Raw genomic sequence first — 23,123 nt, 5'->3', positions numbered from 1 at the left:
TCTGTCTGTCTGGCGAGCGCACGCGCCCTATAGCGAAAATCTCTCTAAAAAAAAAAAAGAAAACACCAGGTCTGTAACTCAAACCATGATCGGCCATGTGGGAGTCCAGGGTACTTAACCACCACGCCACCTGCTGGCCCTGCCTTTCACTTTCTTTAAGGTGTCTATTGATGAGTAGAAGTTAATGCTTGCTCTTTATGTTTTATGTTTTTTGTGTTAAGAAAATCAGTCAAAAAATTACCTATATTACATATTAACCTTTGTAATATAAACTATACTTGTATCACATTATATTAACATTATATGTGCATTACATTTGAGTTTTATTCAGTTGATTTCTATATATGATGTGAGGTAGGAATTTTCTTCATTATTTTTTCCTTATAGATTACCAAATTTTCCAGCTGAATAGTCCCTCCTTTCTGCAGTGGTCTTCTATGCCATGTCTTATATACCAAAATTCAGAATATGCATAACTGTTTCTTGGCTTTTCAATCTGTTTAGTTGGTCAAAGTCTAAATATAACTAATATTTGTCCCTCGTTCTGGATAATATAAAGCTTTACGTCCCACATATGTAATTATTTTATATATTTCAATTTGTTTCTTCTTTAACCCCATAAGATATTACTATTTTATGCAGTGATCATTAACTAATCCTCTTTTTTAAATGAATTTCTTCTTGTACACCAAAGCTGCTGCCTAAAGTCAATTTTCTTCTGGTTGAAATATATTGTTTAGAATTTCTTTTAGTGATGATCTGATGATGGCAAATTCTTAGTTTGTTTGGCTAAAATGACTTTATCTCATTTTTTTATAAAGAATTATCTAATCTTGGGCCAGCAGTTGGCATGGTGGTTGAGGTGCTACACTCCCACATGGCCTATCACAGTTTGAGTCCTAGAACTGGTGACTTGCTTTCTCACTTTCCTTTTTCTTTGTGTGTCACTCTCTGATCAAATTAAAAAATAATAAATAGGAACCAGTAGATGACATAATGGTTACATTGCTGGACTCACACATAGTCATCCGTGGTTTGAATTTTTGACCTGGCAGCTTAAAACTCATGCCAGGTGAGTGTGCATGCATGTGTGCCCAAGATCCTGAGAGGAGAATGTAGGAGAGGGATTGCGGTGTGCCATTGCCCCAGGGGATGATTTCATGCTTTCGCTTTGTCTCTGTCTCTCTAGTGAGCACACATGTGCCCTATAGCAAAAAAAAAAAAAAAAATCTCTTAAAATAAATTAACTAAATTGGGACCAGCAGTTAGCATAATGGCTATATCGCTGGACTCCCATGTAATCAACTGCGATTCAAGTCCTGGACCCAGTGGCTTAAACTCATGCCAGGCACATGTGCATGTGTACCCAAGATATATAAATAATTTTATTTATTATTATTTTTAATTAGTTATAGAGCACATGTGCTCACCAGAGAGAGAAAGTGAGAAAGCAAGCACAAGGTCCAGGACTCAAACCACAGTCGGCCATGTGGAAGTCTAGTGCCTTAACCACTATGCCACTTGCTGGTCCCATCTTTATGTCATTTTTGAAAGATAATTTTGGTGGGTATAGAATTTTTTTTTTTTTTTTTTAGAGATTTTTCACTGTAGGGCGCGTGTGCTCGCCAGACAGACAGAGAGAGACAGAGACAGAAAGCGAGAAATCACCCCCCAGGGGGGATGGTCACACCACAATCCCTTCTCCTCCATTCTCCTCTTGGGATCTTGGGCACGCACGCACACGCGCCCGGCGTGAGTTTTAAGCCACCGGGTCCGGGACACGAACCGCGGTCGACTACGTGGGAGTCCAGCGACATAGCCATTACGCTAACTGCTGGTTCCCCTGGGTATAGAATTTTTGATGGACAGTATTCTTCTTTAGCTCATAAAGGATACCATTCTATCATTCTCTACTGATTGTCTAATTGCTATTTTCTTGAAGATAATCTATCTTTTGGGGTCAGCAGTTGGTATAGTGGTTGAGGCGCTGGACTCCCACATGGCTGGCTGCAGTTTAAGCCCCCGACCTGACAGCTTGTTGTGACTTGCTTTCTCACTTTCCTGTTCTCTCTCTGTCTCTCTTTGGTCAAATTAAATAATAATAACAATAGATAAAATAAATAATTCTTTAAAATAAGAAAAATGATAATCTCTCTTTTTCCCTTGGCACTTTTTATCTCTTCTCCAGTTTTACTATGTTACATTTGAGTGTAAATGTATTATATTGATCTTGCTTGGAATTCCTTGGCCTTCATAGCTCTATAGGTTAGTGATTTTCATTGGTTCTAGAAAATTCTCAGTCATTAATACTCACATAATTCCTCAGCACATTTTTCTTTTCTTCTTTTCTGGGACTTCATTGAGACTATTTGGACTTTATTACTCTGTTCTCTATGTCCTGTCATATTTCTCTCACTTTTTTTCCCTTTTTTAAAAAAAGATTTATTTATTTATTTAATTCCATTTGTTATTATTATTTTTTTAGATTTGACCAGATAGAGAGAGAGAAAGGGAAAGCAAGAAAGCAAATCGCTAGGTCTGGGACTCGAACCGCAGTTGGACATGTGGGAATCCAGCACCCTTAACCACCATATCACCTGCCAGCCCCTCTCACTTTTGACCTCTGTGTCTCTGAGTTGCAATTTGTATACTTTCTTCTAATCTGTTTAGTTCATTCCAGCTATTGCTGTTAAATCAATTCATGGCATTTTTACTTTCAATGATTATATTTCTTTCCTGAATGATAATTTCCATGTCCAAATCTGCTAGATTAATTGTATACATTTCTTTTCTCTTCTTGTGATTATAATTTTTTAATTCTTTATTTACTTTAATTTATCATTATTATTATTATTTAATTTGATGAGAAAGAGAGAGAGAAAGTGAGAAAGCAAGCCACCAGGTCCAGGACTCAAACCATGGTCAGCACCTTAACCACCACACCATCTGCCTACTCCTATAATTTTTTAAAAAAGGTTTTTGCCTAGGGTGCATGTGCTCACCAGAGAGAGAAGAAAAGTGAGAAATCACCTCATACAAGGAAATAGCCACATCATAATCCCTTGTCCTCCATTCTCCTCTAGGGTTTTGAGTTTGTATATACACATGCCTGCTGTAATTTTCAAGCCACTAGGTCCAGGACTCGAATGGTAGTTGACCATGTAGGAGTCCAGAACCTTAACTACCATACCACCGCTATAATTTCTTACTGATGAGATTTCCTCCCTCCCCACTCTCTTCAATGCCAGCACTGCTTTCTTTGTGGTTTCTTGGAGTAGGGTGGGAAATTTTTACTCACTCTTGCACTCAGGCAGTAGTCATTGTCCCAATTTTATGAGGGTCTTTTTAAGGCAAGAAAAGGACTTCAAATCACTCCCCAAATCTGTCTTCATACTTCCGGGCCTGACCACCCTCTTCCTCAGATTCAGTCTCTTTTCTATGAATGTTTTCCTCACAGGTTGTGTGTTAGTTCCTCAGATCTGGGTTCCCCATCTGTTTTATAAAGTGTTGTCGGAAAAGTCACAATGCATTTTGCACAGAAAAACATGTCATGAAACAAAAAAAAAGAAAGAAAGAAAGAAAGAAAGAAAGAAAGAAAAACATGTCATAACTTTTCCGATGACCCAGTAGTTTCCTCAGGGTGGATTTCAGAGAGGGAATCCAGTGGCCTTTTTTGGTTAGCTATCTTGCTTTTGTATCTTTGTACAGAAGGTGTCTCTACTATTAGATATTATTATCAACTTTATGGGATCAAAGAGGAGATTAGAGGCAGATTGCTTCTTGGTTTATATTTTTAATTCGTTGTCTTGTATTTTCTTTTTCATTCAGTGCTTTGGCTGATGCAGCCATGGGGAAGAAAGTCTTGTACATTCCCTACAGAGATTCTGTTCTGACCAAACTGCTCCAGTCAGCTCTGGGTGGGAATAGCAGAACTACTTTGGTAAAATTACTTTCTTATAAAATTTTAGACTGATCCAGCTATTATTATTGTTGGTGTTGTTGTTATGATGGATTACAATTATTTTCAATACACCCGTAACGCAGCACTTCGCATTGACATAGCACGTTCTTACCCTATGACTCCAGGCATTCTTTCTACTACGGTGCTCAAGTAAAGTTTCTACTTAACCATTTTAATTTTTTATTTATTCATTTACATAATTTTCTGATTCTCTACAAGGGAAAAATTACTTTTATTATCAGAAAACAGTAACACAATTTAAAAAAATAACACTAGCAATGTGATGTTATTCTAAATCATCAGTCATTTCATGATAAGGTTGGTATTCATTTGATTATGTTAGATATGAGTGATTTTGTTTTGTTTTTAAATTTGCCCGAAGGCACATGTGCTTACTGGAGAGGGACCAGTGGAGAAGGTGGAGGAGAGTGAGAAAGCACCCCTCCCCATGGGAATAGTCACACGGCACTCCCTTTTCCTCCATTTCTCTTTTGGGGATTTTGGGCATGCATGTACATGTACTTGCTATTTGAAGTGGGTTTTTCAAGCGACCAGGTCCAGGACTCAAATTGCACAGTCAGTTATGGGGGAGACAGTGACCTTGACCACACTATGCACTGGCCTACACGGCAGGTGTTCAACCTGGGGAGTAGTTTAACTGTGTCATCTCAACACTCCGGGCTCTGCTTATTAAATGTCTGACAAGTGGGCTCATCGTGGAATGTGTTAAAATCAGGGCTGTTTGCCCTTCAGCTGCAGAGAGGAATAGAACTGAGTGGCCTCTGCTGCCAGCCTTGTGCAGGCCTCTGGTCTGCTGTCTTGGTTAGGAGAGAAATGCTCCCTGCTGTGACTTTTTACTGCACTTCCCTCCAAATTTCACAATAAAGCACAGCTTTACTTTTTATAATTTAATCTTGCCTAACTATTTTTAAATACTTCATTTTTTAATTGCCAAAGGGAAAATGCATTCACCAGAGAATGACAGAGAAATAGAGAGAGGGAGAGAGAAAGCACCCCTGAACAGGACATGGTCATGCCTCAATCCCTTTCTCCATCCTGTCAGGATTTTGGCACGCACACACACACATGCCCAGTGTATTTTTCAAGCCACCATTGTTGGGATGTGAACTGCAGTCAGTCATTTGGGATCCAGTTCCCTTAACCACCAGGCTACGGGGCTGGCCCTAAACACTTTCATTTTAAAGCTTTTCTGGTTGTCAATTACCTATGGGCTTCCATGGGACATTCTCCAGAAACCTGGGGTAACAGAAGGCACATGAGATGCCTTCTGACTACAACATTCAATCTACCAGAGCTGAACAGATATGCACAGTCACCTGAGACCAACAGAATGACTTCCGTAAGACACAGGAAGGTCGGACTAAAGGTATTACAGTGATTTAACAAAAATTGTGGTAGGGAGTAGGTTGAGGGGTGGTCACTGATTATCTCAGAAAGAAATGAAAACAGAGCATATGGCAAGGTCAACACCTACACTCTAGAGTCTATATGGCCTCCATTCCAGTTTTCGTACAAAGATCTTAATGCCTTGTTTTCTTCATTTCTGAAGTGGCGACCATAGCAACATCTACCCGAAAATATTACCATTATTATTGAACAAGGTGATGTAAATGAACAAGCTTCAAAGTTAAACAAATATCAAGAATTATCCACCAGGTCCTTAATCCTCTGGATCTGAGCCTCCAGGCCCATAGATTATGTGCTGTCCAATGAGTCACTACCACTCTGACTCCATCACCCTCAGTGACCCTGCCCACCTCCAAGTCATCAGAAGTTTGTTTCTGATTCCAGTTTGGATTTCTGAATTCTAGAACAATGACTCTGAAGTCAATAGCCAGACTTGATACTGTGTTTTAAAATATTTAATTTTATTTATCATTATTATTTTCCATTTGCTATCAGACACGTGTGCTCACCAGAGAGAGAGAGAGAGAAAGCTGCCAGGTCCAGGACTCAAACCATGGTCAGCCATGTGAGAGTCCAGAGCCTCAACCATCCACCTGCTGGTCTCCAGACCTGATACTGTTTAAGTGGCTACCTAAGAATGAGCAAATTTGATTGGTTTCTGCAATACTGACAGTCAATTGTCAATCAAATTCCCAAGAAAATTCACTGAGGATTCAACACTGAGGGTAGCATAATACTGAGACCACCAGCATAGCTGTGAAAGAGTTAGTCAGCAGTGGTTCAAACCCCAGCTCTGCCAGTTGTTGTTACTTAGATGAATTTGGGCATATTATTTTTGCTAGGCCTATATTTCTGAGTTTTAAAATTTGGACAATACTATAAATTACAAGATGCAAAATAGCTCAATGAATAGCAATCATTTTTAACAGCAGCAGCAATAAACCCCTTTATAAATAACGAAAACTGAAAAAGTTGTTTTTACAGATAGCAGCCATAAGTCCTGCTGACATCTGCTATGAGGAAACTCTATCAACATTAAGATATGCTGAAAGGTATGTTTATGACCCATAAGTGGCTCTTAGTTCTAAATCTGGCAAACTTTTCTAGAGCACTTATACTTAATGGATTAGCATTTGCAGAGAGGGTCCAGGGAAAGGAGAACAACATAATTTGTGAGAGGAATGGAAGGAAGTAAATTAGAAGAGAAAGAACTGGAAACTTGGACCCCCTCAGAGCTGATTATCATTCTGTTACTCGAGTCCTAGATGGGAGAGGAGCCTGGGGCTCAAACTAAAGAAAAGGCACTGACGCCAATCCCGATTGATTAGTTATCTGTCTCCTGTCAAATAGCAATGACCGCTCACAGATTTCTCCCACACAGGGAGAGAATAGTGCTGGGCAGGGGATTTTAGTTTTATAATAAATGAAGATGTGGGATCAGCAGGTGGCATAATGGTTAAGGTGCTGGACTTCCAAATGGCCAACCATGGCTCAAGTTCCAGACCCGGTGGCTTGAAACTCATGCCAGGTGCATGTGTCTGCATGCCCAAAATCCCAAAAGGAGAATGGAGGAGGAGGGATTGTAGCATGGCCATCCATCCCCCTACACCCCCAGAGGGATTGTAGCATGGCCATCCCCCTACACCTGCAGGGAGGTGATGTATCACTTTCTTTCTGTCTCTCTGGTGAGCACACGTGCCATAGAGGAAAAATAAACAAACAGACAAACAAAAACCCAGCTCTCTATAACTAACTAACTAAACGAGTGAATGAATAGATGGTCACGTAAGAAAAACTGCATTCTCTAGCCCTGCAACTCCCAGACACACCAGCATTCCCTTTTCTTGGTTGTCTCATTTCCCAGGACCCACACAACAGATGATACCTCTTAGGAGAAGGCCCGAAGGGTGCAGGTGTCTCTTCACCAAAGAGGGACTATGGTAGTCAGGTTCCTTCCTGTCTAGCTAGTTTGGGGCACAAGCCCAGTCAGGTTAGCACTGGCAGGAGGCTGCTGCTGAGCCATGCTCCTGTACTTCAAGGTAGGCATCTGCAGCTCATTCTAGGTCCGCTTCTCCTGAACCTTCGCAGAGAGGTGACGGTACTGGAGAGGGGCGTCTCTGACGATGAATAGAAACTTTCCCACTTGCTGCCCTGCCTCCTCTTCCTCACACACAAGGGGACACTGAGAACCCACCACTGCAGGTCTCCCCCTGAGTCCAGGCAGAAACTGGAATTCATAAGCAGTTAGAGATTGACACATGAGATGAAATTTATGTGCCAAACCTAGTATGTCAGCTGTTAGGACTATAAACGCAGGTCAGACAGATGCTGGCCCTAAATGCTACATGGCCTTGGACAAGATACCAAACCTCTGACAATCTTTTTTTTTTTTTTTTTGGGGGGGGGGTTTCTTATTGGATGCGTGTGCTCACCAGAAAGACAGAGAGAGACAGAGAGACAGAAAGCGAGAAATCACCCCCCAGAGGGGATGGCCATGCCACAATCTCTTCTCCTCCATTCTCCTCTCGGGATCATGGGCATGCATGCACACACGCCCAGCATGAGTTTAAACCACCAGGTCTGGGACTCAAACCACGGTCGACTATATGGGAGTCCAGCAACATAGCCATTACGCTAACTGCTGGTCCCCTGAACCTCTAACAATCTGTAACCACATTCACTGAGGCCTAATTTCTCATTCACAGCACTGAGTGAAGACCATGTGAGATTATGTAGGAACTGTTACAGACAAAGATCTGCATGACATATGGGTGATCCTCAAAACTATGGCGAGGATTATGCCATCAAGTAACTGCCTCTGCTCCTGGTGTTTCCTCTGGCCATTTTCTCAGTGACAGAGCCCTTGCACTTAACTGACAAATTCTGTTCTTTTCTTTTTGTTTTTTTTTTTTTGTTGTTGTTGTTTAGTTTGCTATAGGGTGCATGTGCTCAATGGAGGGATGGCCATGCTGCAATCTCTTCTCTTCCATCTGCTCTCATAATTTTTTTGACACACACACACACGCACACCTGGCAGGAATTTCAAGTCACATGGACTCCAATCATAGTTGGCCATGTGGGATCCAGCACCTTAACCTCCAAATCACCTAGTGGCCTTCATTCTCTCTTCACTGAACAGCTTTGACATGGTTTCAAACCCTAAGACATTTTCTTCCAGTATCTGCAACATAAACTCCGATCTTTAGGTCAAAATTTGTCTATGGTGGTATCTAGAGTGTTTATTTTCTCCCTATTTATCAAATGTAAGTCTATTAGTAGCAGTTTTTACCCATGAGACCATGTGATGCAGAGGACAGAAAAAAATGGTACCAGAGGTCCTGTGCTCTAGTTATGTATCTGCCACGGACTATGACTCGGGCATGCCTTGCAAACTCTTTCGATTTCCTCTGCATAAAACGAATGTAGGAAAGTTATCAGTTTTAGCAAATAAAAGTGCAAGATGCTCAGTTGGGTTTCAGGTAAAGAATATGTTTTTGTGTAAGTACGTCCCATGCAGTAATGGGGGGCATCTGCTGTTTTCTCTGGCAACACAGCAACAACCTCTTAGCCAGGTGTGCATGGCAGAGCAATTGCTGGCAGCCCCAGGATTGAACAGATCCTTGAATTAAGTGAGTCAGCCCAACTGGCCAGAGTGTGCTCAGGCCCCAGGGCGAGGTTGGTGTTGAGCTGCGCATGCAGGCACTGGTCTTTGTGGTTTAGTGGTGGAGTCCCCCGTGCCCCGGGTGAAAGGCTCCCACTCTGACTGAGACCTGAGAGGGCCTTGTTACTTCCAGTGCCCTTGGTGGTGCTGTTCTTACAGCCGGTGTGTGAGGGTGGGTGCGCCTGTCTGTCCAGGCCTGAGAGTGTGTTTGTCTTTGCATATGAAAAGGGCCAAAAAGATCCGGAACAAAGCTGTGGTCAACACCTGGAGACTGATGTCAGAGTCCAGGGCAGAGAACTACGAGCTGCTGGTCAGGTGTGGAAACTCCAGGATGGCAGGTAAACCAAGGCAAGAATCAAAGCTGAGACCAAGCCTGGGGCAGGGCCACCTCTATCCCACCTGGCATAGATTCCAAGGGGAGCCCTAGGGCAGCCCCAGGGACTGGGTAGCACCTCTGGGTCCAGAATATTTTGGTTCTGTTCCTTTTAAACAAAAATAAGACAAATACTTTCTTTTGAGATGAATGTAGGCTCTCTTTCGGTGGTAAGAAATAATGGTGCTGTTTTTTGTTTTGTAGCCTCTGCCCTTTTTAAATGGTCATTTTTGTCTCCGTTTTTACTGCTAATTTTATTTTGAGGCCACTATTTCCTTACCAGATTTCGGTGGTAGCTAGCAGCATTTATCCTGCCGATGGCTTCATGCGGTCAGGCCGTGCTGCAAGTTCTGGAAGCCTTCGCAGCAGCCACCCTGCTGAGAGCTGTACATTAGTCACCTGGTGACACCCATTAGACTCTCAGGGAAGGCTGTCGCTGCTGAAGTGTCCCAGGTGATTCTAATGTGCAACCCTCGTGAACCACATTGGTCCCAGGCAGTGGTAAAGTACCGGCCTGCAATGCCAGAAGCCATATGGAAGACTGGGGTTCTGCCTGGCACGGAGGTGCACACGTGCTTGTCTGTGATCCCGGCTGGCTGAGAGGCAGGGGCAAGGACAGAGACTGTGGTGTGAGACCCTGTTGAGGGTGCTTGCCTGCCTGTTTCTCTCATGAGAAAAAAAGGAACTACTGCTTTAAGCAAAGACCTCAGATTACAGTTTGGCAGCATAAAGATGTGTATCTTTTAATGCCTAGTCATGATTTTTTTTTTTTTTAAATTTTTACTTTTAAATTTGACTAGAGAGAGAGAAAGGGACAGTGAGAAAGCAAGCCATCAGATCTGGGACTTGAACTATGGTTGGCCATATGGGAAACCACCCCAACCATCACAATACCTGCCAGCCCCCTATTAATTATTTTAAACAAAATGACTAAAAAATAAAAAAGAATTGAAGTAAGTTAATTAATATTCATCATCAAAACAGCATCAACAGATCCAAAGCCTTTTGTGCTCAATGCTCTTGACCGTCGCTGGCCTGCCCTTGGTGCTTGTTTTCCTCCTCCAGTGGGGCCCCCTGCTAATAGAGGGGTTTCCTGGTAGAGACATCTCCAGCACCTCCTTCCATCCCTCACACCGGGCTACCTCAATGGATGGCGGCTCAGACAGCGCCCCGACTGGCGCATCTCAGGCTACCACGGCCCAACGCACTCAGGCTTCAACTCCAACAAAGCACTTCCTGAGTTAATGCCACGGCTGCTCGAGGCACAGCTCTGGTTGTCACAAACCTCTGCAACGGCAAAAACTGGATGTGCCAGGCGTCAACCTACAGACAGCACCTAAGTCCATCATTCATAAGCACAGACACGGATACGTGAAAGACAACATCAGATAAATCCAATTCTTCCCGACCTTCCAGAAATTCCCTGTAACAACAACATACAAACACTTTCACATGCCCACACAAGTGGAAAACAACACTGAGCTTCGTGGGTCCCTCTTCAAAGACTGCATTGCCTAATGGCTTATGAATGAGAAGGTGGTGCTGCTCTGTGGGACTTACCAGCTGGTTTCTTCTTCCCAGCTAAGTGCGTTTCAGTTTCCCCTCCCGCTGGGATCCTAGGTTTCAACTGAGAATTGAATTGAGCTTGGCCTTGGCGCATGTTTTCGTAGTTACTCTGTGCCTCACCTCTGCCACTGCAGACCTGGTACTTAAATCATCTCCCTCCTTCCAGAGCAGCCAGCCTGTTTCCTGCCAGAACACCAGCTTGGGGCTCATGCTAATCAGGCAACCTGGGCACACCTGCTGGAGCAGGCGCAGAAAGAATGGGAGCAGCAGTACGTGGCCATGGCCCAGGTGAGCTTCGCTCCTCCTCTGTGGCGGCTGACCACCCAGACGGGGCAGCCTTCCACACACGGCAGTGCAGACTGCTGTCAGGTCCCTGATTGTGATGAGGTTTTCTCAGTGAAGGTGTGCCGCGTGATGTAGGACTTGCGATAATACTACTAGGCGTTTGGGGAGAGAACGCAGAACATGATGGAGGGAAGCAGACCGCTCTTGGTGCACATTGATGAGGGAGGGAGGCTGAAAGTGGCATCTAGGGTAAAATTCAAGGCCGCTGGCAGAACCTGCAGACAATTGGAGGGACAGTTGTCTTCTGGGGACCGTATGGAGTGACCTGAATTACGGCATCGATGCTGGCTTTCACTGCCAATGTCAGACCGTAAGTGTGAATTTCTCTATGGGTGCAGGAGATGCCCTCTCTGCTTCCCCTCACCATTCCCTGATGGCCTTAGTCCCCACAGCCATGAGGTTCTGGGCAAATCTCAACATCAAGGACCAGACCTGGGAGAGGCCGGCCTGGCTCCTGTGAAGCCTGGAGTAGGCCTTAGGTGGCGGGAGTAGAGTGGGGAAGGGGTTTGTGGCTTCAGGAGACCAGATCACCTTAGAGGCCCAGGATTCTAAAGGTCTGGGGATGACAGGGGTGTGGCCAGAAACTATGAAAGTAAAATTCTATGTAAACGGTGACAGGGTTTGTAACTCTTGGATGAAAGGTCAAGGAGGAGTCAGAGGTGCAAGGATTCGGGATTTTGTGTTCTGTAGAAGAATTTTTATCCTCTTTACTCTTAATCAGCAAGAATTTCAAGATCTAGAAGTTTACTTTCTGCCTGATTAGTCTATTCCAGTGTGTTTGACTATTGGTTCTCTATAAGCACAACACTGACCAATTCTTGTATCTAAGAATGAAACACATTTAGGTAAGCGGGAGACAGTTCCTGCAACGTGCCTCTTTTTGCCACCAGGCATCGGATGATCAATTGGCTAGCCAGCAGGACCGTGGGAGAATGAAGTTTTTTGTTTTATTTTGTTTTGTTTTAGAGACATTTTTGTTATAGGGTGTGTGCGCTTGCCAGAGAGACACAGAGAGAGACAGAAAGTGAGAAATCACCCCCCAGAGGGGATGGGTATGCCGCACTCCCTTCTCTTCCATTATCCTATCGGGATTTGGGACAAGCATGCACACATGCTCAGCATGAGTTTTAAGCCCAGAGTCCGGGACTCGAACTGCAGTCGACTATGTGGGAATCCAGCAATGTAACCATTATGCCATCCACTGGTACCAGAGAATGAGGTTTAATGGAGACACAGGGAGGGGCTGCCCAGCTGGGGCACCAGAGTGGGACAGCTGGGGAGCAGGGAGCCCATCACACCAGGGGCCTAGAGAAAGTGGTGAGGGGGGTAGTCAAGGTGGAAGGGGGCAGTGAGAGACAGCTGGGAGCAGGACAGGCGGAGACCGGCTGTACCTTGGAATAGTCTTGTCCTGGTGCGCTCAGGCTTCGAGGATTTCATCCCTGCTGTCAGCGATGCCTTCTGCCCCACCGGCTCTCCTCCTTTACCCACCAGATTGACAAGATGCAGGATGCTCCACTCTGATGAGAATGGGTGGGAAGGGAACACAGCTCTCTGTAGTGGGCTGGCCAGCCTGGTGACGGGACCCTCTCTGTGTCTCTCCAGGAGCGGCAGATGATGAAGACCCTCCCTCACCTTCTCAATGTCAATGAGGACCCACAGCTCACCGGGGTCCTCAAGTTCTTCATTCAGGCTGGTACTTACTTCTCCAGACTCCTGCTTCTGCTCGGGCTTCTTGTCCCATGGGCATGATTTCCCTTTCTTTTTATTTTCTTTCTATTTGTTTATTTTTTTAAAGTATTCATTCAATTTTTATTTATTCATTCATTTATTTTAATATGACCAGAGAGAGACACAGAGAAAGAGAGAGAAAGTAAGAAAGCAAGCCACCAGGTCTGGGACTTGAATCACGGTTGACCATGTGGGAGTGTCCAGAGCCTTAATCACCCCACCACCTGCTGGCCCCTTCTTTCTATTTATTTTTAATGTTGTAAAATAAACATAACATAAAAGTCATCATTTCAACCTATTTTTTTAAAAAAGGTTTATGCAATAAGATGTGTGTGCTTGCCAGAGAGAGACAGTGAGAGGGAAAGTGAAAAATCACACCCCCTGGGGGGGATGGCCACATCACAATGCCTTCTCCTGCATTCTCCTCCAGGATTTTGTACACACGTGCACACGTGTGAATCTCAAGTCCCTGGTTCGGGACTTGAACTGCAATTAGCCATGTGGGAGTCCAGCACCTTAACCACCATGCCACCTGCTGGCCCCGTCATTTCAACTTTTTTAAGAGTACCACTAAGTGGCATTAAGAACGTTGCACCATTGTGCAACCATCACCACTATCCATCCTCAGAACTGTTTCGTCTTCCCAAACTGAAACTCTGACCATTGAACGGTCTCCGTTTCCCCTGCTCCAGGCCCCAGTAATCGCAGCTTTGCTTTCCATCTCTACAAAAATTCTATTGATTATTTTAGGTTCTTCATACAAGTAGAATCACAATATTTGTCTTTTTGTGTCTGCTTAATGTCCTCAGGGTTCTTCATCAATCATGTGTTAAAATGTCCTTCCTTCTTTTTTTTTAACTCTTTTTTTTTAAGACAGATTTTTGCTGTAGGGCATGTGCACTTGCTGGAGAGACAGAGAGACAGAAAGTGAGAAATAATTCCTGGCCACGCTGCAATCCCTTCTCCTCAGTTCTCCTCTCGGGATTTTGGGCACGCATCGGCACATGCCCAGTGTGAGTTTTAAGTTGCTGGGTCTGGGACTCGAACCGCAGTGGATGATGTGGGAGTCCAGTGATGTAACCATTATACCATCTGCTGGTCCCTATCCTTCCTTCTTAAGGCTGAATAATACTTCCTCGTATGTATGCACCACATTTTGTTCATCCATTATCCAGGCATGATTTTTTTTTAGAGTTTTTTGCTACAGGGCTCATGTGCTCGCCAGAGAGATAGAGGGAGACGGAGAGACAGAAAGCGAGAAATCCCCCCCGGGGGGGTGGATGGCCACGCCGCAATCCCTTCTCCTCCATTCTCCTCTCGGGATCTTGGGCACGCACGCACACGTGCCTGGTGTGAGTTTAAGCCACCAGGTCCAGGACTTGAACCATGGTCGACTGCATGGGAGTCCAGCGACATAGCCATTATGCCAACTGCTGATCCCAGCTGAGCATAATTCTTATTACCACATCTTTGCTTAGTAGTTTCTGAGAGGAATCAGCCCTTGAAGTGCCTTCTTCATCCAAACGAATACTGAACACGAAGGAATACGGCACGTGGCGTTGTAGTAACAGCCCTTGGCTCTCCCCTCCCTAGCTGCTATGCACACCCATGATGGTGAGGGCTCCATGCAGGATGGCAGTGGGGATTGTGTGTAGAGGATTAGGCCCACTCAGAAGCCAGCAGTGACACACTCTGTGGGGTCAGTCACTAGACAGAAACAGCAACAGAGCTTCAAAGCCCAGAGGCTTTCCTGTGGTTTGTCTTCACTATGTCTCCTAACAACCAGACTTAATATTTCCTTCCTCTAGAATTATCATGAAAAATATGGAATTTTTTAAAAATTTAGGAATCAGGACCAGCAGATGGCATAGTGGTTACACTGCTGGACTTCCACATGGTTGACTGCGATTCCAGTTCCAGACCAAGCGGCTTGAAACTCATGCCAGGAACGTGTGTGTGCATGCCTAAGAACCCAGGAGGAGAATTAAGAAGGGACGGCAGTGTAGCCATCCCTCCTGATGGAGTGATTTCTCACGTCTCGTCTCACTGTCTTTCCCTGTCTCTGGTGAGCACACATGCCCTATAGCAAAAATCCTCCTAAAAAAAAAAAAAAAAAGGAAAGAAAGAGAGAAAGAAAGGAAGAAAAATTATCTACAAAGCAAGGTCATGTCCAAAAATACCATTTTATTAAAAATCCCAGTTGGGAGACCAGCAGATGGCTTAGCAGTTACATTGTTGGACTCCCACATGACCAACCATGGTTCAAGTCCCGGACCTGGAGCTCATGCCTGGCGCGTATGCATGCATACCCAAGATCCCAAGAGGAGAATGGAGGAGAAGGGATTGTGGTATGGCCATCCCCCATGGGGATGGTGGGGATGATTTCTTTCTAGCTCACTGTCTCTCACCGACAAGTGCATGTGCCCTATAGCAAAAATCTCTCAAACAAACAAACAAAAAATCCCAGTTGGAAAATTCTGTAGCATGATCCTGTCACATTTAAAACATTAGATATATTAAATTATTAAGGTCAAATCCTGAAATTTTCTGAAAATAAGTTACCCTAATTCTTTTCAGGCTCATGTGATGCTGGTCAAGCTGCTTCGAATGCTATCACTCTGCAAGGTCTGGGGTAAGTTTCCGTGAATCAGCACCTCTGTCCAGTAGTAGAAAATCATGACTACTTGGGCCACAGGAGATGCTCAAAGGCCCTCTGGCCATGGGCCAGCCAGGCCACCAACCTGCTAGACCAGCAAGAAAAGGAAATCTCCCAGACCTTCTTCAGTGACCACTCTAATGCTTCCCAGCGAAGCACTGGGAAGGTCTTACTCTCTAACTGAAATGCACTCCACTGTGGTCATTGCTTCCTTGGCTCTAACCTTGGGAGAAAAGGGGAAGTCAGTTGCCAGGTAATTCTTCCTGAATAGGTAGAAGCAGATCTAGACCAGGAATGAAGATTGTTCAGAGGACAAGTGCACCAGGCTAGTCTTTCACAGTTTCATTGCCAAGGCAAATGCATCTTCAGATCTTAGTGCTCGAAGACCTCATCAATTGCATTCTTTTTTTCATAAGGCAAAATTTTATTTAGGACACTCTTTAGCAGTACATAACTCAGAAGCACTACTTAGGTACAACAAAGTTGGATATGATGCTAAGCAGCTCCAGTCTTCAAAACAAATGAGTAAGATCTAAATTTGCTAGAACTTAGTAACCTTAAATTAGTAATCCTCAAATTTCATTAGGGCCCTGTAGCTTTTAAATAAACAAGATTAGAATGAGCTCTAGTTTTGATCCTAAGTATATCATGGCAATTATATGAAGTGATTTGAACAAAGGTGCATATAAACTTTCATCAAAACGAAATTTTGGAGCCAGCAAGTGGTGTGGTGGTTAAGGGTGCAGGACTCACACATGGCTGACCGAGGTTCTAGTCCTAGACGTGGTAGCGGGCTTTTTCTCTCTCTCTCTGGTTAAAGAAAATAAATAAATAAATAAATAAAGTTAAATAAAATAATTCTCTAACCAAAAAAAGGTTTTTTCACAGAGGTAAAATATTGATGCCATAACCAAACCACATGGCTCGGTTTCATAAAGATGACTAAATTTTCCTCAGGACTAGCAGTTAGTGTAATGGCTATGTCGCTGGACTCCCATATAGTCGACCACGGTTCGAGTCCTGGACCGGGTGCCTTAAACTCACGCTGGGCACATGTGCGTGCATGCCCAAGATCCTGAGAGGAGAATGGAGGAGATAGGATTGCGGCGTGGCCATCCCCCCTGGGGTGTGATTTCTTGTTTTCTGTCTCTCTGTCTCTCTCTGTCTTTCTGGTGAGCGCACGAGCCCTATAGCGAAAACCTCTCTTAAAAAAATAATAAATAAATAAATAAATAAAGATGACTAGATTCTCTACAGAAGAAGATGAAGTGGTCTTTCTATCCTAGCTTACCCTATTCTTAACTTGTCGTTATTCCAGTTCTTCTTAAGTTTGTGCTATAACTGGCTGCCATCTGGTAAGGGCTGCAGTTACTATGAGAATGAGCAGAGGGAATTAGATGTTAAATATCTAGGTTAAGAATCTCTAGGGGGGCTGGCAGGTGACATGGTGGTTAAGGGCACTGGATTCCCATGTGGCTGACCACGGTTTGAGTCCCAGACCCAGTGGCTTGCTTTCTCATTTCCCCTCTCTCTCTTTCTTTCTCATTCTGTCCCTCTAGTCAAATTTAAATAAATAAATAAATAAATAAAAGATAAATAAAATAATTTTTATAAAAGAATCTCTCAGAGGAGTCTCATTAGAAAATTGAGTTGTACAGGAACTTAGGCAAAAAAACATTTTAATGAATGTGTGAGCTTTCAGGTGATAACATCTCTTCAAAGATCCCCTATGTAAAGAACCCATGAAAAACAAAGATATTTTAAAAAATTAACAATAGAAAAAGATCATTTGATCAAAGTGAGGAAGACAGTTTAAAATATTTACAAAAAGGAAAAATGTTCAGAATAAAATAATATGTACAGATGTTAGAAAGATTATTAATTTTTGGCCATCATGAGCCTTCTTCAAGCTCCCAAAATCTTTACTTTCTTCTTCCATTCTTGATCATATTTCTTTATTACTCTTCCGTGGGCTGGAGATGAGGTTGTTTGTACATTTTCTTGTGGAAGGTAACTCTATTTACATGGTCACTCAGATAAATTGCTTTTTTAGATTTCCCCCCTGGTTCATTCAGCTTTCCTTCGTGTGGCTCATAATTGAGGGGACGAAACAAACTTGCTTTCAGATCAAACACTGGTTTCTTAGTGGAGTCTGCAATGCCTCAGTTGTCAACCTGAATGGTGTAGTACCAGCAGCAGAATTCCTCCCAGCCGTCTTTAACTTGTGTGGCTCAATCACAGTCTGGCCTTTTGGGGTGCTCCCAGATACAATCTCATGTGGAGATGTTATGGCTGGAGTCTTGGTCAGTGAACGTTTATTCTCATTATCCTTAGAAGCAGCTGAGAACCTAATGTTCATTTTAGTTGTTGAGAGGGCTGAGTGTCTGATCCACCCCTTCAGACACAAGGTGCTCCGACTCACGTGGCCCTGAGACCAGCCTTGTGAGCACTGCCGGCTGATGGGCATACAAGCCAGAGGGTCTTCTCAGATGAATGGGAGTCACTACTCTCCCCTCCTTACTCGTGGGCTGCTTCTTCAGTTCATTAAATCAACTGCGTTCTTCAAAATGTTTTTCTCTCACTATATTGACCAGTGGATTCCATTTCCTTGAAATGAGCCTCATGAAGCTTCTTCAAAGTTTAGTATTTGCAGTTCTTTTATTTTTTCCAGGTTTGGAAAACCCATTTGTGTAGACAGACTTCTTTCCTGAAGGTACCTTTGCAACTTTGTAAGCATTTCTTCTGCTTTTTTTCCTGAGGAAAAACCCATTTGTGCTGCTTGGCTCTCCTCTGCTTGGCTCTCCTCTGATGGAGAAGCAACTTTCGTTGTAGTTCTGAGATCCAGGTTTTCCTGCTTTTCTTGATTCTGGAGCTCAGTGGGATCACTTGTTTCTGTCTCTGCATGATCCTGGGAGTCAGGATTCCTGACCAGCAGCTTGCTCTCTGCTTGCTGCTGACTGCTGCTTTGTATCTGTTTCATCACAAGAGGGCGCAGAAATCTGATTTTCATCCTGATTCCTGTTTAAGGTGAGCGTTCAAGGCTTTAACGACGTGTCTACCCTGGTTTTTTTGTTTGTTTGTTTGTTTTTGGAGAGATTTTCACTGTAGGGCGCGTGCGCTCGCCAGACAGACAGAGAGAGACATAGAGACAGAAAGCGAGAAATCACCCCCCAGGGGGGATGGTCACGCCGCAATCCCTTCTCCTCCATTCTCCTCTCGGGATCTTGGGCACCCACGCACACGTGCCTGGCGTGAGTTTTAAGCCACCAGGTCCGGGACGTGAACCGTGGTCGACTACGTGGGAGTCCAGCGACACAGCCATTACGCTAACTGCTGGTTCCCTACCCTGGTTCTTGACTAAGTTCTGAAGGTTACTGTACTTGAAAGAGTCCAGCTCCTCGAGGGAGGAGACGGACGGTCACCCTGATCTGCAATCTGGGCAATATGCAGACAAGCGGTCCACAAATTCTAGCAGCGCCATTCAAACATCTGGTGCCACTCTGAGTGTTAACCAAGCGGATCTTTATAGGCACTTTAAATTGAAAATGCTCCATCTCCATTGGCTGAAAATGTCTCGACGGCTTCGTCAACTGCATTCTAAAAAGCTCAGACCTTAGGGTGAGCCCCCTCCCCAAAGACTCTCTCAGAAAACCCCTGAAGGAGCCCTATGAAGTCCTAGGGAGGGCTTCATACAGCCAGAGTTGTCCCCCAGCTCTGCAGCCTCTGCTCAAGAGGTTTCTACCCTAGGGTTCACTCTCTGGTTTCCAGAACCCCTGTGTCCCAACTGACCACAGGTTTCTAGCCAATAGGTATGACCAGCAATTGTAGAAAGAGACTAACTGGGGGCCAGCAGGTGGCATAGTAAGTAGTTAACTTGGCCAACTGCAGTTTGAGTCCCAGACCAGGCAGCTTGCTTTCTCACTCTCTCCTCTCTTTTTCTCTCTCTTTCTCTCTCTCTTGTGAGTGTGTGTGCTCTGGGGCTAAATAATAATAATTAATAAAAATTAAATACATTCTTTAAAAAAAAAAAAACAGAAAGAGGCTTACTGACCAGTCTTCCTGATTCATCTCAGCTCTCCCAAGTCAAAGCACATAGGCCCTTGTGTGGCGGGGGTATGGAGGCAGGTGCTGACTGAGGGGCCAGCTGGTATCACCTCACCCTGCACCTCCAGCTGTCTTTGGACTTCTTCCTGGAGATTCCCCTCATCTCCCTTTCCAGACCAGGGCTCTGTGCAAAATGGCAGTGAGGATCTGGGGGGTAGAGAGCCAGGCCCACCCAGAAGCCAGCAATGACACTATATGGGTGACTGAAATAGAACTTTAAAGGTCAACACATACAGATGTTTAAATGACTGATATCAAAATCTTTCACCCCATGTGAACAAAGAATAAAAAATAGGAGTGAACATGTACCTAAACATCCAGAACATTCTATGACAGCCAAGGAGTCCAGAAAGAGTCTAAGAAAGCAGGAAGCTGGCCATTCAGGGCACACAGATGATGTCCCAGGGGCAGCGGGTCTGACATTTCTGACACCCAGAAAGAGCTTACAATCTATAGTCTCATTTTTATAGATCAACACCCAAAAGCAGACCTAAACTGACCTGCAATAGTTAGGCTCACTGGGGAGTGTCCCGGCCCGCAAGACAGTCGAACAGGTTTCCTGAAGGAAGGAGTGAGAGACTGGATGAACGGCGCACTGTCACAGCACGGAGACGACGCAGTGTCTCTTCAGGGTCATCCGGAGACAATGCGGTGTCACAACTCAGGGTCGTCCGGAGATGACACAGTGTCACGGCTCTTCAGGGACTTCAGGGTCGTCCGGCAATTATGGGCCAGACACATGTTGGTGGGCCATGGTTGGTTGAATGAAGGATAGTAAAAGGTGGGTTAAGATTGGTTGCTTTGTGGACCAATCATGAGGTGCCGGATATGCAAATCTGAGGGATTCTAAGCTCACCGATTTGCTATGGGAAGTGGCCAATCAGAGTATGGTTTTGAAGGTGAGGTTTTTGAAGGGGAGCCAATTGTGGTCTTTGTAATTGTTTGCTCTCTGAGCCTAAGATGGCAATAGTAATAGACTCATGAAAATGGCCACCCCATCCCACTGGCTTGTGAGCTCTTGATGTCTGCCACTCTCACTCCTTGCAGCTACAGGCTGTGTTCGTTCTAATAAAAGAATTGCTTTGTCTTCTCCCAACTCCCAGTGCTCCTGAAGGGCAGGGTCCCTCGCACCTGCTGCTGTTTCCAAGACAAAGTCTTCATGCCATTGAGCTGTAGATCTCATAGTGCAAATGAGAAAGAACAACCTAAACTATTGACTAACATTGGAACTTACTGGGCGATTCAATCTCTCATCTTCTTAGAATTTCAGATAAACACGCCTCCTTCACAAATCTGGATGGTAAAGTGACGGTTACTCCACACAGCAAATGCAAGGTTGTCGTTAATGGGGTGCCCATCACCACCAAGACAAAGCTGCAGCATTTGGTAAACTTCCCTGCTGGGCTACAGAATTTCCCAAGTCCTGCCCCAGAGCTGGGAGAGCAGGTCCTTAGGAGGTGGCCCATGTCACAGCCATGGTGAGGTGCTGGACAGGGCTGGGGGGGGTGAGGTCATAAGACTCACTAAGGCCTCATGGGAATGACTGAGGCACAGCCACAGTGACAGTAACACACAGCAACTCGCTGTGTATTCTCTGGCATGTCACTTCACTTATCTGACCTCACCTGTAAACCAGCAGGGTTGGACTAGAGGACCTCCAAAATCCTTTTGAAGCTCTGTTTTATGACAACTCGTTTTTTTTGTTTGTTTGTTTGTTTTGTTTTGAGATCTGTCACTGAGGGATTACACAACATCTTACAAACATTAGTCCCTCTTCATCTCGGCCCTGTCACCCTGGTGGAGCCCCTCACCCTTACCGCACCTCATGCTGCTATGACCCCCTCTGAGACTCTTGAGACAGCCCCCTGGGATGAACCACTCCCCTTTTGGGACCTCTTCAGGGACCCCCTTACAGATACCTGAGGGGGCTGGCCCTGCCTCAGCCTGCTGTACCACACCCTGGCCTGGTCCCACATACTCCCTGTCCTGTGGTAGGGGCCTCTGTCTCATCATGACACTGTCCCGTTCAAAGTCTCAGTTTAAATACTCATCTTCCAGGGCTGCCCTCATTCTGGTTTAAGGCAGGAGGGGACACCTGCTGGGGGGAGGTCTGTTTGGTACCCATGGATTACAGGCAGTGCCAGACCGGGAGTCAATGCCCAGTGTGTGGATGACGATCACCCCCCACACACACACAAACACACACACACTAGGGGCCTCCATCCTGTCTCTGTCTGGGATTCCCCAGGGGAACGTTTCTCAACTTCTTCTGGCACCTCCGCTGAGCCTCGGGCTCCTCCCCAGGACCGCCTCATTTTGGGCTCCAACAGCGCCTACCTCTACATTGGGCTTCCTTCAGAGCGTGGTGGCAGCGAGGACTGGGGCAGGTTCGACTACCACTTTTTCCAACTGGAGAGAGCAGCTGCGGAGGGAGTGAGCGTGGACAAGCTTGGTGAGTGACCCCGCAGACTACCCCCCTACACACACACCATCTCCCTAGGCTTCCCTGAAAAGCAGCTGGCACGGTGGCAGAGTACACAGTTTAGAAAGCTGGGACCAGTAGGTGGCGTAATGGTTTTGTGGCTGGACTCCTACCTAGGCGGCCCTGGTTCGAGTTGTGGACCAGGTGACATAGAACAGCTGGGAGCGCACGCATGCGTGTGTGTGTGTGTGTATGTGTGTGTGTGTGTGTGTGCATGCACCCCACATCCTGAGAGGAGACTGTAGAAAGGATTGCGCGTGGCCATCCCCCTGGGGGTGATTTCTTGCTGTCTCTCTGGAGAGCACACGGCCATATGGCAAACATCTCTCTCTGAAACAAAGAAAAAGAAAGTTAAGGTAGGATTTCCATATATACACCCAGTGGGCGCACATTAGAGATTCAGTTAGCTCACTCCCTGAGCTGCTACCCTCCCGGATGAGGGTAACGATAAACCAAACCGGCCAGTACAGGTCCTGGGGAGAAAAGGCTCCTTAGTGGTCTCAACCCATCAGAACCTGCAGGGCCCAAAATCCTACTGCCCAACAGCTAGAAACGCCCACTGGGAGCCTGTCTGGGCTGGAGAGATGGTGAAGAACAAAACACATGCCCTGGCCCTGGGTTTCTGAGTCAAAGATCTCTCACTTCTTCCCTCAACCCACCCCTGCCCCACCATTGGTTTTCTGATAGGTAAGAGCTTCAGAAGCTCTAAAGTCTGCTTGCACCTCTCTCCCAGCCCAGCTCAGCCCAGCCCAGCCCAGCTCAGCCCAGCTCAGCCCAGCTCAGCCCAGCCCAGCCCAGCCCAGCTCAGCCCAGCCCAGC

The 23,123-nt window shown here is 45.2% G+C and overlaps 1 protein-coding gene and 1 pseudogene across 1 annotated transcript in view; one reads left to right on the top strand and one right to left on the bottom strand.

Annotated features, from left to right (window-relative positions):
• The window catches only part of LOC102484804 (kinesin-like protein KIF28P), a 69,123-nt gene that overhangs the window by 30,304 nt on the left and 15,696 nt on the right, over positions 1-23,123 (top strand). Inside the window, 8 exon segments of the mRNA XM_006157239.3 lie at positions 3,829-3,940; positions 6,374-6,441; positions 9,279-9,388; positions 11,156-11,277; positions 12,937-13,027; positions 15,640-15,694; positions 21,085-21,208; positions 22,127-22,274. Of these exon segments, the coding sequence (XP_006157301.1) occupies positions 3,829-3,940; positions 6,374-6,441; positions 9,279-9,388; positions 11,156-11,277; positions 12,937-13,027; positions 15,640-15,694; positions 21,085-21,208; positions 22,127-22,274 (830 nt within the window).
• On the bottom strand, positions 17,597-21,005 carry LOC102474015 (nucleolar and spindle-associated protein 1-like; annotated as a pseudogene).

The sequence above is a fragment of the Tupaia chinensis genome, unplaced genomic scaffold (genome assembly GCF_000334495.1).
Source record: "Tupaia chinensis unplaced genomic scaffold, TupChi_1.0 Scaffold000532_1, whole genome shotgun sequence".
Taxonomy (NCBI): Eukaryota; Metazoa; Chordata; class Mammalia; order Scandentia; family Tupaiidae; genus Tupaia; species Tupaia belangeri.
Note: the sequence above shows the minus strand (reverse complement) of the source record. Positions and strands in the feature narration are given on the sequence as shown.